Source organism: Centruroides sculpturatus, unplaced genomic scaffold (assembly GCF_000671375.1).
Source record: "Centruroides sculpturatus isolate CEXI.00-Female unplaced genomic scaffold, Cexi_2.0 scaffold1103, whole genome shotgun sequence".
NCBI lineage: Eukaryota > Metazoa > Arthropoda > Arachnida > Scorpiones > Buthidae > Centruroides > Centruroides sculpturatus.
Genome location: NW_019385205.1, coordinates 1 through 18,177, shown reverse-complemented (window position 1 = coordinate 18,177; position 18,177 = coordinate 1). Strand labels below are relative to the sequence as shown.

At 28.3% G+C, this 18,177-nt stretch overlaps 1 protein-coding gene across 1 annotated transcript in view; it reads right to left on the bottom strand.

The window, feature by feature from the left end:
• LOC111636097 overlaps positions 1-15,737 on the bottom strand; it is a gene marked incomplete at its 5' end in the record, with an annotated part of 40,831 nt that extends 25,094 nt beyond the window's left edge. Inside the window, one exon of the mRNA XM_023381277.1 lies at positions 15,532-15,737. Coding sequence (XP_023237045.1) covers positions 15,532-15,737 — 206 coding nt within the window. The remainder of the gene's footprint in view (positions 1-15,531) is intronic.
• Positions 15,738-18,177: the final 2,440 nt, after the last annotated feature.

The window sequence follows — 18,177 nt, the reverse complement described above, 5'->3', positions numbered from 1 at the left end:
CTTGTATTTTCTCTTCCTGTCTGTGATCTTGCTGTTGGCTTCTTTGCATTTTTGTTTGATGAGTCTTGCCGTTTCTAGTTTCTGTAGATTTGTTGATTTGTTTTTTGAAACCGTGTCCTGTTTTATATTTGTGGCGTAGTAAACACTAGTATTGTGTTTTATTCCAAAGACACATGGCAAATTTTCCATCAAATTCCTTTATTAGTTGAGTCGACTCAACTAATAAAGGAATTTGATGGAAAATTTGCCATGTGTCTTTGGAATAAAACACAATACTAGTGTTTACTACGTCACAAATATTTTACAGTTTAAAAATTAAATTAATAATAGTATTTATTAAAATTTTTTAAATATTAAAAAAAATTATTTAAAGTTATTGATTAAAGTTTATTATAACGGATCAATACAAACGTAATTTTAAAATTGTGAAGTTTGAAAGATACACTAGTCATTAATTTAAACTGATGATATTAACTATTAACCTCTTATAACTTTCGTTTATTAATATTAATCTAATATATGGATGGTTGTTTATTTAGAATTATTGGTTTTCTGAATATTTAACAACCTTATTGAATATCTATTTTACATTTTATTCGTCTTTAGCAGTTAATAAATTAAATATACTACAATTTTCTACGTTCATTTTCTTTTAAAAAAAAAACTCTATTCCTTTCGGACTTAAAAACACACTTAAAATTACTTTCTGTTTTTATTAACAATCAACAGCACCCCTTAATTTACTTGCTTGGATAGCGAATGATGAGATGAAGACCCATTTAAATGCATAATTGGCAAGGTCGGGATAATGGAATTAATTTTAAAGATTATTCATTGATCTTTGCTCTTTGTAAGGCAAGAAGTTATGATTTATGGGATTATCATCTTAAAAAAAATGGAGCTGATGCATAAAAATAATCTCTTTTAACCTTCCTATCTGAGAAAAAAGTCAGAGAAAAAGTTGAAAAAAATTAATCAAGTTTTTTTTTTCTAAATTAAAATTTTAAATTATTAAAAATGTTTTAAAAACGATTATCAATTTACAATTTAATACGAGTTTAATTAAATCATAAAATCAATTTAATTATCTCTCTTTTATGAAAAGTTTCATGCAGGTGTTTAGTTTAAATTAATTAATTTTTAAAATTAAATTGAACTTTATCTTTTCTAATTATCAATTAGATGGAAAACTATTTATAAATACATGTATATAGGTGTTAGTATACGTTTATACTGTACATAAATACATATATATATATATATAGCCTATATATTGAATCAGAGAAATTGAATGTTCAAAAGGGAAGAAAATTCAAACAAAACAAAGAATATTGACAGACCGACCGACTAGAAAATGGAACTTTTCCAAGCGATTTAGTTGGCGTTGTTATTTCCTTTTGTCTTGTTTTTGATCCAGCAGTAGATTGTGATGGATATGTTCCCTACAAGAGTTTAAAAAGCGAGTAATCATGGGGAAATTTTTTAAAAGAGTGACGAAGAAATGATGTAGTGAAAAAGAAAGAAATGCTATAAATGGGTGCTTGTATGACGTGTGATGCCACACACACCAGTGAAGAAAGTTTGACTGCAAGGCCAGACTGTAATTTTCCGTTTAAATGTTGAAACTTAAAGAAGTTAAGAGGGAAAGATTTCAATTGGTTTTTCTAAACTTTTATTTTATTTTATTTTATTTTTTAATGTATTTTGATATAGACTTATTTCTAGATAATAGAGATATAATTATAGTTTCCACAGATATTTTTCTNTTATCCTACATAAAGGTTGAGAAACCTTTATGTAGGATCAAATGACTTGTATGATCAATTACATCTTATAATTCATTAATTGTGATTCACACTATCCTCCTGTCAGTAGTCCGTAAAAAGAAGATAATATCCCCAGTTTAGTTTTAATGATGTTATATTATGTGCAAATAATTGTTAACAATAAAATAACAGTCAACAGTATACTTAGTAATGTATATTTTGAATAATCTCAAAGAAACAGATATAATTTTTTTCTAACATATTTAGTTTTATTGCTAATTTGATTGGACACATTGAAAAAAATTGTAAACCTATAAATTCCCATTGTCATCCTTCTGTCTGTTGTCTGTTCATCCTTAATATCAAGAATGGAATTAGACAGATGAAAGTCAAGACCAGATATGGAAAGCTTAGGAACTAATAATGTGACTTCCAATCCAAACTAGAAGTTATTATTTCAATTCAAAACTTTTCCCCTGAAAGGAGTTAGATAGATGACTGGCATGACTGTATTGTTAACATGAAAAGTATGATGTACAGGGGCAAGTCACTACTAATTTGAGGTGGAGAACATATACAGTATTTTTAATTGAATAAATTAAAAATATGATAAAAATTACAGCCTGACATTGTGATGATGTTACAATAAAATAATTACTGTTTAATTAGTTAGATGCCCTATTTCATGTATAAAATAATTAGTTACAAATTAATGAAATTTAAAATCATTTATATTATTCATTATGAAAAGTAATTTATAAAAGTCAATAATATATAGTTTTTTACAATTCAATGTTATATTTTTATTTTTAAAATTATTCACTAATAATTTCAGTTATAAATAAAATATTAAAGCTTTTAATAAAATATTTAGGGACGATTACAGTGAAGAAACTCCCATTCTTTCCACCATGACAACAACTAAGAAAAAAAATACATTTTTGAATATAAATTTGTTTTTATCATTTTTGAGCTTTTTATTTTTCATTTTTATCTGGACTATGTTCACGGATCAATTACTTAGTCCAAGGAAAACCAGAAGTGTTTAGCAAAGAGATTATTTTCGCTGTAGACACAATCGATGAAGAATCATTTGGCAGAAAAGAAACGAAGCCAGTGGAAATTTCTATTTGGCTTTAATGATTTCTTAAAGGAAGTCTAAGAAATGAATGATTTGTTGCAGAAATGGCGAGCATAAGCATGGGTTTACTTGTTGCACGGCTTGACAGGTTGTCCAAGTTGAGCGATTGCTGAGTCGACAGCTGGTCACATTCCAAGACGTCATTACTCCCTGCTATCCCATCTTTTCTGACTACTACCCAACACTAATGGACTGTTAGATGTTGTTCTCTGGAATGCAACGTCCGAAAACAGAACATTTGGAGAACGCCAAATCTTTCACTGTTTCTCCTTTTCTTTCGAGTTTTTCCAAGCTTGCTTTTTCTCAACCTTTGCTTCTGGAATCATTTTTTCTTAGCAACAATCGATTGAAATATAAAAATAAACATATTATTAAGTATGGAGTTACTTTATTTTAAACGTATTTCTTTTCCCAATTTATATATTTAAAAAAAATGTCTTTCTTTTTATTTTTTCTATCTCCTCGTTTCACTAATTATTTCTCTATAATAATATATTAAATATTAGAAATATATTTTTTATAACCCTCAAATGTTATTCTTCGCATATGCTTTATTATAGAAAATTTTATTTATTTTTTCTCTTTTAAAATTATAAAAGATTCTTCAATTATATGAATTAACAGTAAGCTTTTTACTGAATTTTTTTTAAAAAATGAAGTTAACCTATCACGTATACGTTTACGTGTTAATTCTTAATTATGTATTAAGAGTTAGGCAACAAATTATGAAAATAAGAATAGAAATGTGAGCTGTACATTGCTCTTTAATGTCACTTTGAAATAATAGTTAAAGGATAAAGCTGTAATTAGACTATAACCTGGTTTATGAGTGGAGACGATGATTGAGCGTCAGATAGATATCGAACTTGAAATTTTAATACCTCGACACTAAAATCAATAGAATAATTTAAAGCTCTGATATCGGCTTTAAATTCCGTTTATGAAATGTAATTCTTAAATAAAATGCCTAAAAATCTTACGTATAAATTTCTTGGAGTATAAAGAATAGCAATAATCTTCGAGATTCATTTTTATCATTTGGAATATATTTTTTAAAGATTCAAGAAGCAGAAGGGATCGTTACATAAACACGTTTATGACTCTAACCGTTTGGATTTTAATGTAATACTAGTTACACATTACACGAAAGATAAAACATAGTTACTACTACTATAAGATTAAAAATATTACTAGCGAGCAGCACATTTTTTATTTATATCCAATCATACAATTCTCAAGTGGTTGATTGATCGAACTTGTTTCAGGTTAAGAGGACAAGTCGTGTACACTATTGAACTTTCATTTATCTATATTTAATATGATCAATAAAATTCTTCTTGGGAACAAACCATTCTTAGATTACAAGACACTTTTTCTTGTTTTGTCTCTACGTTTTATACGAAGAAACCATAAATCAAAAGTTATAAATGGAACGTATAACATTTAATGCATTTTATAATGAGTTCGATCGACTTTAACTATTTTAAATAGCAGAAAATCTTACATTTAGTATACACGGGATCAATTTTAATTTAATTTTAAATCATTTATTGATTAATTTAATTAACCTCAATTTTAAAATTAAAGTATTCAAGTGTTGATCTATGATTCCGAGATGTCATTAAAATTTTGTTGTTTTAACTAAATTATTTCTAGTTTAAAACAAATTTCTCTATACGAAAGATAACCAAAAAAAAAAACACCTCTTAATTTAATCACAATAATTAAGCATAATAAATTTAAGGAATGCAGAGTAAAAAAAAAAATTTAATTTAATTGCATTATNAATTTTGTTGTTTTAACTAAATTATTTCTAGTTTAAAACAAATTTCTCTATACGAAAGATAACCAAAAAAAAAACACCTCTTAATTTAATCACAATAATTAAGCATAATAAATTTAAGGAATGCAGAGTAAAAAAAAAAATTTAATTTAATTGCATTATATTTTAAAGTTAAACCATTTTATTTATGGAATTTTCTTTACTTTTTTTTTAGCACAAATATAGAAAAATGATATTAAATTTTATACTTTTTATTAAAATAGACTATAAATTATTTATAATTTTTAATGATTAAAGATACAGAATGCTATATACTCGTTAATGATGAAACTTCTATTTTTAGCACTTGTTCGAGCGAGCGCTCTTTGATATTCAATATCATCTCATATTTAATATTATTTATTAGCGATGCATGTAAAAAAAAAGTAATTTATCCTATCTTCAGTTAATCCAAAAAGACAGGATAAATATATCTTATTCTTAAACATCACTAATTACTTTTTTTAATTATATGAGCTGTTTGCAGATAGAGTTGATTAGTTTTACTAAATTTAGTGGTAAAAAAAATAATTTTGTGTTGACGTGTATACGTGCCAAACACTTTCATTGATAACATTTCTTTGATGGTATCGTAATCAGCTTCTGTCAGTTAAAAAGACAGAAACAGAATAAGGAAATTTCGAAAGCGATGATGATGATGATGATGATGATGAAAATTGTTCAGTTTTCATGCCTCAATTCTAGCAAAATTCGATATTTTGATGTTATATTCTTCTTTATTTTTTATAATATGCAGCACTTTTTGACTAAGTATTGCAGGAGAAAGCCAATTTGTGTTGCAAGAGCATTTTATCTGTAGTTGGTTCCTAAAGCAATGTTATCTTTTTTCACCTCTTCCAATATTTACTTCAAGAGGTAGAAACTATTCAAAAATTTAGCATCTGTTTCCAATTTCTCTAATTCTTACAACTCCAATTTTCTTTTCCTTATTTTATCTTTTCTATCGAGTTAAATTCTGTTTTCTTTTCCCAACCTTACATATTTTTTTTTCCTCCTCTTCTCTTTTCATAAAATTAAAACTTTGTAACTTATTTATTTCAAAATATGTTCTTCTCTTAATTTTTAAGAAATATTTAATCCCTACTGTAGACGTTTGTTCTTTTCCTTATTTTTATGACATTAAAAATTTGATAATAAAGTGTAATTATCATGTACAACACTTCTGTTTTTGTAAGAAATAAAAATTCTTAACTTACATAAAATTAAGAGGAAAAGCATTAAATTTTACGCAAATCCTTTCTAATTTTGATTTCTTATTTATTAAAGACTAAGAGTTTTTTTATTATCTTCTTCTTTATCTTTAATTACGGTTTCTTGCTATCATCATTATCATCTACTTAACGTGATCCACATTAAATATCCTAATAAAATTAATAATTAATGTAAGAATATCCGATTTTATATTAACTGCTAAACTTCTTGGATCAAAATTTTCTANAATAATAATTTATTATTATTAAAAGAATAAACAATTCTATAAAATAACTATAAATTACTCAGTCAATCGAAAAAATTCACATAAATAAATATAATTAATTTAATCCCTTAAAAATGTACGATTAATTTGTTTTAAAAACAATTTTAATACATAAATGATTATCGTTCTCAGCTTCATTAAATTTTAGATATTTCATTCATTTTCAGCTTTGTAATATCGATAACGATAATTTGATAAACTAATTCTATTAAAATCATAGTCATAATGAACATAGTCATTCAGGATTCAAATATACAACCTTCAACACGCCATAAACTTGTCAAATAGATAAATTAATAAATAGAAATATCAACGGCAGATGTAGAAAATTATTATTATACCAATAATAATCATTTCTATTTTTGATATAAAACTATAAAAATCAGTTTTATATTTTGCTAAATACATAAATATGTAATAAAAATAAAATTTTTAAATATTTATAAAATAAATTATCTTTAATCTTTATGGATTTTTCCTATAAAATATATTGCTTTAGGCTAAATCTTACAGAAAATGATTCTAACCGAGTTATAATAAAACAAAACAAAATTCTGTTGTAATTTCATTGTTTTGAATTTTAATAAAGTTTATTACATGAATTTTAGTATGAATAAATCAAGAGAGAATTCTATGATTGTCATTATACAATTTTGGATAAACAATGAGATGGTAAAGAACAGTGTACTTATATAGTAAATAAAATTAAATTATGTTTAGAGAATAGGTTTATTCTATATAAAATGATTATTGCATTCGTTGCTTCTCAGAAGTAAACATAGGCTACTAATTGGAAATTTGGAAAGGATGTTTCCTTTTCTAATTTTCAATTCCCGTGTTTACTACTAGGATAACATTTCTCTTTGGCAAACTTGAAATTTGTATTAGTGTTATTTATATAATTTTTATTGAAGAAATTATTGTTAAAATAACATAAATTAGTCGTTAAAAATATTTACTTATTATTAGATTTTTATTTAAAATTATTCAAATTTAATTAAAGTTAAGAAATTGAATTTGGTATTTGAAAAAAGCTCATTCAAATGAACTTAATGTAATAATACATAAAGAATTAATTTTAAAAAATTATCGTGTAACACACACACTGAAATTTTTATCAATTATATTGAAGATTATTTAAATTTAATACAAAAAAAAAATATAAAATACTTCATTAATTTTTATGTCTAAAGTACTCGAAGTTGATATTTCTTATATTTGTAAGATAATACCTAGTTTTATATTCGAATTATTATTATTTTTTTAATGGCGTAGTATCTATTTAGAGAATAAAACACGAATCCGATTTAAGCAAACTATTACTGAAAATCCTTCTTCAATAAAACAATAAAATAACATATGTCACTAACATTCGAAAACAACACTACCAATTCTATGAGTTGGCTCTTAACTTTTTTAAAATAATTACAGAGTGACTTCAGAATTCGAAGTGCTATTGTACAACATCAAATTGGGATGGATAACCGTAGAAGAGACGCTCACTGCATAGCAAAAAGATAATGATTTGTTATAGCACATTTCTGCTGCCTCATTCCATTCTCCAACATCCAATTTCATCCTCTTCAAAGATAGAACATATTCTTTATTAGTTTGGGTCAAAATTAAAACCTAAAGAAAACATTCGATAAATTTTACAATATCTACAAGTCTCAGACTTTGTTCTTTACTAACAACTTCTCCTCTCTTGAATTAAAATTGTTTAAGAACACTAAATTAACGTCAAACAATTCCCGAAAGTAGAATCTTTTGATACTCGTCTCTTGATTACAGATTATACTTCTTAGTACAAGAGACGAAGAACAAAATTTTCCAGCGGCATTTAAAATTTTCGATTTTCTTTCAAGTATTGTACATGCAACTTTTCAGAATAAGGAAGTTTTCAAGGTAAATTTCCTGAATTTCATTTTAATTTTATAAATACAGAAATGTCATTCTCTAGGATTCTATTGATAAATGAGCACCTACTCCTTCATTGTTAGTTTCTCGTTTAATTAATCATTATTGCTATGTTTACATTTTCGGAATTAATAATCATAACAATAATTAACTGTATAACATCTTTTGAATTGTTAAAATTTTATTATATTGGATCATAATCTATTTTCCTTACTCAATATTTTTTTAAATTTCAATTGTTCGTTCAAAAGTTCACTTTTGCTTGCGTGGCTAAAATATTCAAATACCTCTTTTTATGAACTTTTTAAAATTACAATTCTTCCACTTCTTAATTGCCGTTTCTGGCTTATTTCTTCTTTTATATATTTTCATTTGCTTCGTCATCACTAGAAATTTTATTTTATTTTTTTTCGTAAATGTAAAATGTGCATTCCTTACAGTTTTAACTCTCTTTAAACCTTAAAACGTGTTCTCTCACGAGTTTTTTAAAAATATTTTCTCTACAGTAGAGCGTCGTTTATCCGAATCAAGTGGGGACTGGGTTTGTTCGGATAACCGATTACGCACGAAAAAATATATTAACCTATCCCGTGTTTAAATTTTTCTCCGTTTCGTGTCGCTTTGCGTTGAATTTTCGTCGATGTTAAGCCTAACATAAACTTTTTAAAATAATAATCGTGGCTATTGTATCGTTAAAAATTATTTCTTTAGTTTGTACAAACAAAATAAATATATTGAAAAATATAAAAAACAATAAAAAAATTATACTTCAGAAGTTAATTTAGTATCAAAAACATAAAATATTTGAGTAGCCCAAGACATAGCCAAATATTGCAGCGCCACAGCACTAGCGAAAATTTAAATTTGCTAACTGGAATTTTTTCGGATAACCGACTTTCGGATAAACGACGCTCTACTGTATATTTCATTAAAAAATCTTCTTTGCCCACAAATTTAAATATAAACATTTATATTTATTTATAAATATTAATTTTTGATATGCACATCAATCAATTTTATAAAATAACAATCTCATAAAGATTCAAATTTTAAAAAATACTAATGTATATATATATATATAAAATGGAATAAGTGAAAAGGTTAAAACTATCAAATTCTTCATTTGATAGATTAATTTCTCTTCTGAAACCAAATGCTAAATGAAACTTTATCGAAATGTCTGATTCGCGTGTTGAACAATCACGAAACATCCAACCATTCGATAGATAAAATCGAAACTTTGACCACCAACACCAAAATATCTACAGTCTTCATCAATCGCCAGAACGACGACAGGAAATTAAAAAACTATAGCACGGTTGGCGACCACATTTGCACATTTTGTCATCGGCTTTACGACTCTGTGTAAGAGTAATTGGTGAATGCCATTTGATGTCTTCACCTCTTTTCGTATGACGTCCAACACCCGTTAAACGACCTTTAATGACTCTGCATGTAACGTCGTCCCTGATGAATTTTCGTTCTTCTCAAATGGAAGTGCATTTGGATGTTTCGCAAATGGACTGATAGACTATTGTTGGGCATTGAGGACTAAATAAGTATATTTATTTTAAGAAAATACTTCTCTAAATTAAACACACTAAAATATTACCGAATCCATTTGATTTAGTAGAAATAATCGTGGCTCTAGTTTAACACAGATTACTTAGTTGTAACAGATTTATGAGAAATTATATTTTAATTTATTTATTTTTGATTTATCTTATTCTCAATAGGAATTCTTCTATTGATTCTCTTGTTATTCTTAAGCTGGAGCAAACAGACATTGTAACAATTTTCTATCCGTGTTACAGCAAATATATTTCTTCCTTAATGCTATTTCACTGGATAAACTTGGCTAATTTAGCAACATGGCCATAATTACTCTAAATAAGACTATCTCCTTAAATAGCATTATTTTAGTAGGATTAAAGAAAGTGGAAACATTCCTATCTACTTATAATGTTGATATTTCCCTATTTATGAACATTTTCTTTGTAGAAAGATCATTATTTTACTTCTTACCTAAATAAATAATAGCTAAGTAATTAAAATTTATAATTCTTTTTTTTTCAAAAATCTTAAATGAAATGGTCTCGACAAATTTTATAATAATAAATAACAGATTACACGAGATTAACTTAATATTATCTTTAGAAAAGATACTTCTAGAATAAAAGAAATCTTAAATTATTAAGTAAAGTATCGATTTAGTTATAGATAAATTTTACTTTCCCTAAACAGAATGATCAATATCAAAATGGGTTTAAAATGTTTACGTTCCGAGAAGAATTTATCATTCTTCTCGCCTTGTGCAAGATTTAAAACGTTTTCTGGCTAGACAGAAAACACATTCAAGCTCTACATTATCAAGAAAAATAGTTTTACAAATTTGGAAGAGTTTTGAATAAACTACAATGCAGAATTTATTAATCATTAGTAGAAAGATTAAATGTTAAGTTACGAAAATTCAATTTATTTCACGTAAGTTAATTGATATTTCATATTTTAAAAGTATTTACTTAATTACTAAATGAGCAAATATAAAAAAAAAACATTTCTTAATAAAATAAATTTTATATACCGAATGATCGTAACTAAAGTACTGTATTTCTATTCAATGCTGTCTAGAAAAATATTTAGTAGTCCAAATACTACCAAATTTCGTATGGGAGATATTTCAGGATATGCGGAAGAAATTTCCGTAAAAAAAAAGTCACAACTCTAACACTTTTAGCGCTGAAAGTAACATTTTATTTGTACGAAAACTCATTCTGTACAGAGACTTTAGCGATGCAGGGAATACTGCTCAATGTGGTCTCCATTCTGGAGGTGTGAAACCTGACGGCGATGAACAATGAATGTGTTTAATGGTGACCGTAATTGATCCTATGTGATGCTTCTCACATGCAGTGCGATACTCTTTCAAAGCTGTCAAATTTGTAACATGTCCTCGATAAAACATATTTTTTAAATATCCTCGAAACCAAAAATCACGTGGATTATGATCCTGGTGTTAAAAGTGTTATTATGGTAATTTTTGGTATTAATTTTTTGCGCAAATGTCTTTTCCGTGTCTTGAAATGTATCCCACCAAATTTGGTTGCATATGAAGTGATGAATTTTTACTTCTATAACTTAACACTAGAATCAAGTAAGTTATTGTTCTTCACTGGCGACATTTGATAATAGCATTAAACCCGCATGTTAACAAAGAATATAAACCTTTTTTCATGGTGCCACTGCAAAATACCAAGACGCGAATATCACTAACTCGAAAGTAGCCGCCATGTAGCCAATTTTTTTAAAATTTAAATATAACTACAAATAGAAATAATTACTATTGGCACATAGTTAATATATATATGAATATGCACATATAATACGTTTACAAAAATTCCGCTATTTAGACTGTTGTAAACTCGTCATTTTCGATAACTCTTCACCTTCTCAGTCCACGGGACTCTATGTTTACTCAGTATGTATGTAATCATTGATAAAAAATTTGGCAATCAGATAAGTGTAAAGCTCCGACAGTACAGCTACAGTATGTCTCAGACAGATATTTAAATAATTATAGTTGTGATTAGATTATAGTTAAGATTGTATGCATGTAATGCCGCCAGAATGCCTTAAAGTTGTTATCTGATTAACTTTTAAAAATGCTTGCACAGGCTCACTGTTTTTAAAATTTCCATTGTACTTATTCTTCGGAGGTCTTCGATCTCCAGGCAGGAACAATCCATGGTTGGCGAAGTTTGAAAAAGGTCACATCTTTGAGCTGAGAGAAGCAGAGTGGTCATTTTGCTGAATTGCCCGCCGTTTGGGCAGATCTGCGCTGACAGTCAGAGCACACATGCACAGCAGATAGATTCTAGACGCCCTAAACAAATCGTCTCTGGTGGTTTGTTTCATGAGAGAAGCACGAACAGCTGCAACAGCACATTTGTTTATCATCTAGAGACAGGTGCAAGCCTCACTACAGAACACTATCTTTTCCCTTACCATTGACAGGTGACTAGCAAAAACAAATTTGCATGTACTGTACGGCGACTACTAGGAGTCCTACCATTAGCACCCAAAATTGCCGCTTTGTTTGCAGTGATGACGTGACAGAGATGCATGGACTGCTATGGAATGACAGTGTATAATCTACAGCGAAGAATCCTGGTTATGTTTAGGAACGAACGACCATCATATACTGTGGTGGATCCCTGGAGAATACTTCAATACCGCCTTTACTGTTGAGGGGCACACTGCCCCCATTACTACACCTTCCTGTATGGGGAACAATCTCGCATGACAACAGGAAACCCCTAGTTGTGGTACGAGGAACATTGACGCACAACAATCCGTTTAAAAAATCCTGCGCCCTCGCGTTGTCTTTCACGGCAGGATTTGCAAACAGCCATTTTCCAACAAATAATACTCGACTGCGGGCCACACTTTCTGGGATTGCTCGGCCTTCAGATTTGTCACCCTTTGAGTATTTGTGAGACCAAATGAAATGCCAGTTTCTGTCATCTACGAGTGTGAGAGATCTGAAGGGACAGTTGCAACATTTTAGGCAAATCTGTTGCAGGAGAGTATACACCTTCATGCCCCTGACCCGCATCGTCGCATGTATTCAGGAAAAAGGTCTTACAGGGTTCTAATGGTTCCTTTAAATTGGAGCATTGTTCCATAGGAAATTGTTCCTTTGATAAGATATTGGAATGACATTACCACCGGCAGTTCGTAGTAATAAAGTTTATATATAATATATAATTTTATGATATAAATTTATATTATTTTTATGTTGAGTGTGCAAAATCACTTGAACAAAAGTTGAAAGGATAATCTAAACTTTGTCATTAATATATTCAACTTTATTAAACAAATAGTTACTTAGCTTTATAGACTTTAGCTACTTAAACGTTTCAGTTTAAAGTTGTTATATGACAAATACTATTTACTTAAAGAATAAAAATATCTTTATCTAAATAATATACGTAGGTATACAAATACATTTGTTTAAATTTGCTTATTTCGAATTAAATTGCTTTTAAGTGCATTCTGGTATTAATAAAATGTTTTGTGGTTATATTTACATATTTTATTTACAGTCCAATAATCATATTTTCGAAATTTTGTTTATTTAAGCTTAGTTGCTCTTCAATTTGCGAAATAAGATTTTATGATCGTTAAGAGCTTTAGAATTGATGATTAATATAGGATTTTAACAATTCTAAATTGAATAATTATGAATAAATATAACAATTTTCATTTGTAATATTGTTTAGAAATTTAAAAATTTTATGTACAAATTATTTAAGAATTATTTTTTCAGAATTAACAACAATATTTTATGGAAATTTGAAAGGAAACATGAATATGATTAGGTAAAATCTATGACACTTCACATTAACATCCGTTCAATTTGTAGAGTGTTTTTAGTAAAAAAAAATACTTTTAAAATTTTGATATTCATTTAGTAAATTCTTACAGTTTAAATATTATGGAAATTATAAAATTAAATATTCTTTAAATGTCGAAAAATAATCAGAAACCAATTAAACGCAATCAAGCATTTAAAATGCACGGTATAGAAAATTATGATAACTATAATAATATGGTTAATAGATTTAAATGATCTTAACTGAATTTATAAATATACCAGATTTATTACTTTAGCATTCTTTACTTAAAGCACCGTACTATGTATGCAGAACAATTTACAATTTCAATTATGTTTACAAACCTCAATTTTCAACAAATTAATAACGGCCTGAATCTAAATTCGTAATACTAATTATTATACAAGTTATTAACTGGAACAAAATAGGATAATATGAGATATGTGTGTAGTATGGCGAGTGAGAGCAAGTTGATTCATCATTGTTCCCAATCTGTATATAGTCTTAGTTAATGACAAGAAAAATTAATAAATTCGATTTGTTTTGTATATTACTAGAAGTTGACGTAAAGATATAAGAAAAGGGTTTTAGATAGCAAAAGTGAAGATGACGTGATGGGCTTCGTTCCTATCTTCAAGAGACTTTTACAGATCGGAAGAAGATAGAATTGGGTACAGAAGAGTTGTTCTTCTAAAAAAAAGTATGGAAAAAGTTTTCGAGAACAGAAAAGAATATTTTACTCTTAAAGCAACGAAGTATTGAAGAATATAAAAGCTAGTTTTTAGAAAGGACATGAATTCTTACGATTCAATCTTGATAAAATATAAGAACTATTCGAGATTCGAGACCAAAAAGCATTTTTTTTCTATTCTTAAAAATGATTTTCTCTTATTCAATAAGGGCTCTGAAGATAGGACATGAGAAAAAGTGCCCTTCTTTGTTTCTATTTCTACTTGATTCACAAAAATAACAATTTATTATTTCTTAACTCAAACATACGATGAGAATTTTTTGAATTCCGATTTGAATTATGTATTGTTTCAAGTGCGATTCATTCATTTTTTTATGATAAAGAAATGAAAATACTTTTATTTCATGTGAAGATTAGATATAGATTCTTTATTTCTAGTAAAATAGAAAGCACAAGATGATCTAAATTGAGATAAGATCTCGAGTAACCACAAATCCAATAACTTTCTATAGTACGAGTTTTGATTAAAACTAAAACTTAGATAGGATATTTAATTTCTTGAGAGCGTTCAATCTTATAAAGTGCTTCGTAAAAACTCAAAAAATAAAAAAAAGTTAAAAAATATGACACACATTTATGGCACCAAACCTTTAAATTTTAAAGGAAAAATATACTATATTTTAAGGAGGAATCATAGAACTATCGAGAAAACTACAACGTTCCTACGAAAATATATTTTTTATTTTAAAGAACAAAGAATATAGCGAAGAACGTTTCATCATCGTAAAGACTAGATACAAAGAAAATAGCTTCTTTTCTGAAAGAAGATCGTATTTTCAACAAAAGAAGACTTCCCTTGACACAAACAATACACTGGGAAACATTTACACATTTCCGATTTCCATCAACAAACACCTCTTTCACAAACGATCAGATTATTGATGGGGAGAGGATTCGTGTTTAGTAAAGAGCAGAATATTCCCGTAATAGTCTCATTATGCTTTTAACAACTGTTTGGCTTGTGGTATTTATAAATTTCGCACGCAAGCAATCACCATAGCGCATGAATATTAATAATTGCTAATTAACTCAATCTCTACTCTAATTGATGTAGGTAATGTGTTTAAAATGTTATTTCTTTCGTCACGTTTTGCTCTTCGTCTTCCAAAACAAACTTTCGTGATCGAGAATAATTATCTAATTTAAATTAATTTATTCTGTCAACTTTAAATTAGTAAAAAAACAGCAGAAAACTTCTTCTTTTTCTTTACCTTTAGGTGAATAAAAGTAGAATACTCACGTCAACGTAAACTCCCAGGAGATCGTACTTCTGACCTGGCGGAACGTCACTTGGAAGATAACGATAAAACTCCACATTATTCTTGTACCACTTTACCGAATATAACTCGTCTTCTTCTAAGTCGTAACCGCACCTAAGCCATACGGATTTACCTGCAATTACAGCACCAGGTACATCCAAATCGCACATCTTTAAACCGTGAATACCTGAAAGAATATATAGTTCTTTAATTACTTCTTAACTTCACGCTTACATTCTTAATTGTAAACATAAACACCATTTATTTTAGTAATTTACACAGCTAAGGCTAACATAAAGTCGCTATTTTAATAAAAATTCAGAACGTTTATTGTTTCTCCACATAAATATTTGCATAGATACTGGGAGATCATCCCAAAATGACTGTTTGAATGGTTATGTTGCTGAAAAGAAGTATTTAATTGTCAAAGAAATAAATGCGATTGTTCTCGGAGTGGAAGGAACATGTAGAAGTGGCAATTCTTTTGCGAAAGAGAGCTTTTTTCTCCCACTTCTTAAAGGATAACAAATACAGCTCCTTTTCTTCTTTTTCCTATTTCTCATTTTGTAAAGAATAAATCTTTCTTTAAAAATCGAAAGTGATAGAAAAAGAAACATTCCTTATCCTTTAAGAAGTAGAAGTAGAGGAAGCAGTCGTTTTTTGTTCTTTTGATAGTAATAGAAAATGTGCATGTTCCTTGTTCATGGAGCACGTTTAAAGAGGAACATGTTCCTGTATGACGAGGAATATTCGTCTTCCTTCTCCTCTTCGTTATTTTAGTTTCTTCTTTTTTTTTTTATTTTTTTATTTTACAAACCCCAAAATGGAAATCTTCGTCCATTTTGGCTTTTTAAGACGAGAAACGAGAACAGAAAGATGAACAAGCAAGTTCTTTTTGACATTTATTATTTTTACCGGTTAAAAAAATGATATATGTGGATGTTATGTTTTTAAAGAAATTCAGTTTATATCATTTATTTTAAAAGTTTAAACACGGAAAAGGAAAAAATATATATATATATAAAAGTATAAAATATTTGTATTTTAACAGTAAATTTAATATCTAGTGAATTTAAATGTTTTAAATTTAAAAATTGTACTGCTATGTCTTTATGTAATCGAACATTTTTAGAACGTTAGAAGTTTAATCAAAATGGCTAAAGATACTCGATATGCGATCAAAGAAAGACATTTTACTGGAATAATATTTATACCATTTTTCTTTTTATTTTTTTTATTCTACAATTTCTCGTCCATTTAATTATCTGTACTATTCAACAGATGTTAGTTTTCCACGATGAAAGACAAACAGATTGACGTTCCTCAAACAATTATAGAGCTCTTGATCCATCATCGACTCCCGAATAGTTGGAATAAACCCTGATTACCATAATAGTATTAGGACAGCATCTGTTACTGTTGTAGTATAACAAATAGTGCAATTGTGTAAATTCCCATTTAGAGATGTGTTCCTTCATATAGGCTTATGCTTTCGCTCCACTTATTTGTATTGAAACTTGAATTACTATTCGAGAAGGCACATCGTTTGCGACAACACTTTTCTGGGTTAATCTATGAACTGTTTCCATTCTCTTATTAATGAATTTACTGTTTTCTTCGTTAAGTTTAAAGAGTATTTTATATTTACAGCTACTCATAAACGTTTATAAATATAGAAAAATTGATTATATTTACGTCAAATTATTTAAAAGTGATCAGATTTCCGTAACAGTGCAATAACACCAATTCATTACAAGTCGATTATACGGTTTATGTAATTTATTTTAAGAAAGTGTATCACTGTCCTCGACAGCTTCTCTTCAAAGAAGTACAGACAAAAGAGAATAATAATTTAATCTCTAAATATAACAACAATGGGAAACACGTCCTGCATCTGTCAGACTGCATCGATCAAAGTGGAAATGTCTGCTACACTAGTGAAAAGAGTGCATTGGTGAAAACGGACACTCTGCTCCTGTAAGTAGGCATAACTCTTAAAGGCCAGAAACTGTTAACTATTTTTGTTAGAAGAAAGAAAAATGTTGCGACGAACTCGATTTCCGTTGCACTTTTATCAATCGGGATTTTGCTTTGCGTCACTAATCATATTCGATGTCTTGACGTGTGCCATTGTCTTTTCTTTTCTCCATAGTGAATAGTTCTGTTAGAGATTGATGATGTCGTTTCTTCAGAGCGGGAGGATGGTTCATCCATCGCTCTGGATCGGGAGGAAGGAAAAATGAGCCAAAAGGGCACCCACCTGTCACGCTTGGCGCTCCGAGCTATCAGGACGACAGGTATTTGGTAAGAGTCTTTAAAGTTAAGCTGGGGATATCAGTCACTCTCGAAAGTTGCATCTGGGAGAAATAGATGAAGGCCAGTTTGGGAGCAAGTGGAGCAAAAATTTGATACGAGGAAGTTAATTTGGGAATAAGAAAAATCGATAATGATTGGAAATCAAATTTGGATACGAGAGAAGATAGGAGATCAAGAGTCAATTAGAATTCAGAAAAGAGAAATGATAAAAAGAAAAGAAACAGCTGTATAACCTTTCATCCATGCGAATAGTAAATAAATAAAATACGTATCGTCGCTTTTTCTTTCATTTATCATAAGCGTGCGAACAT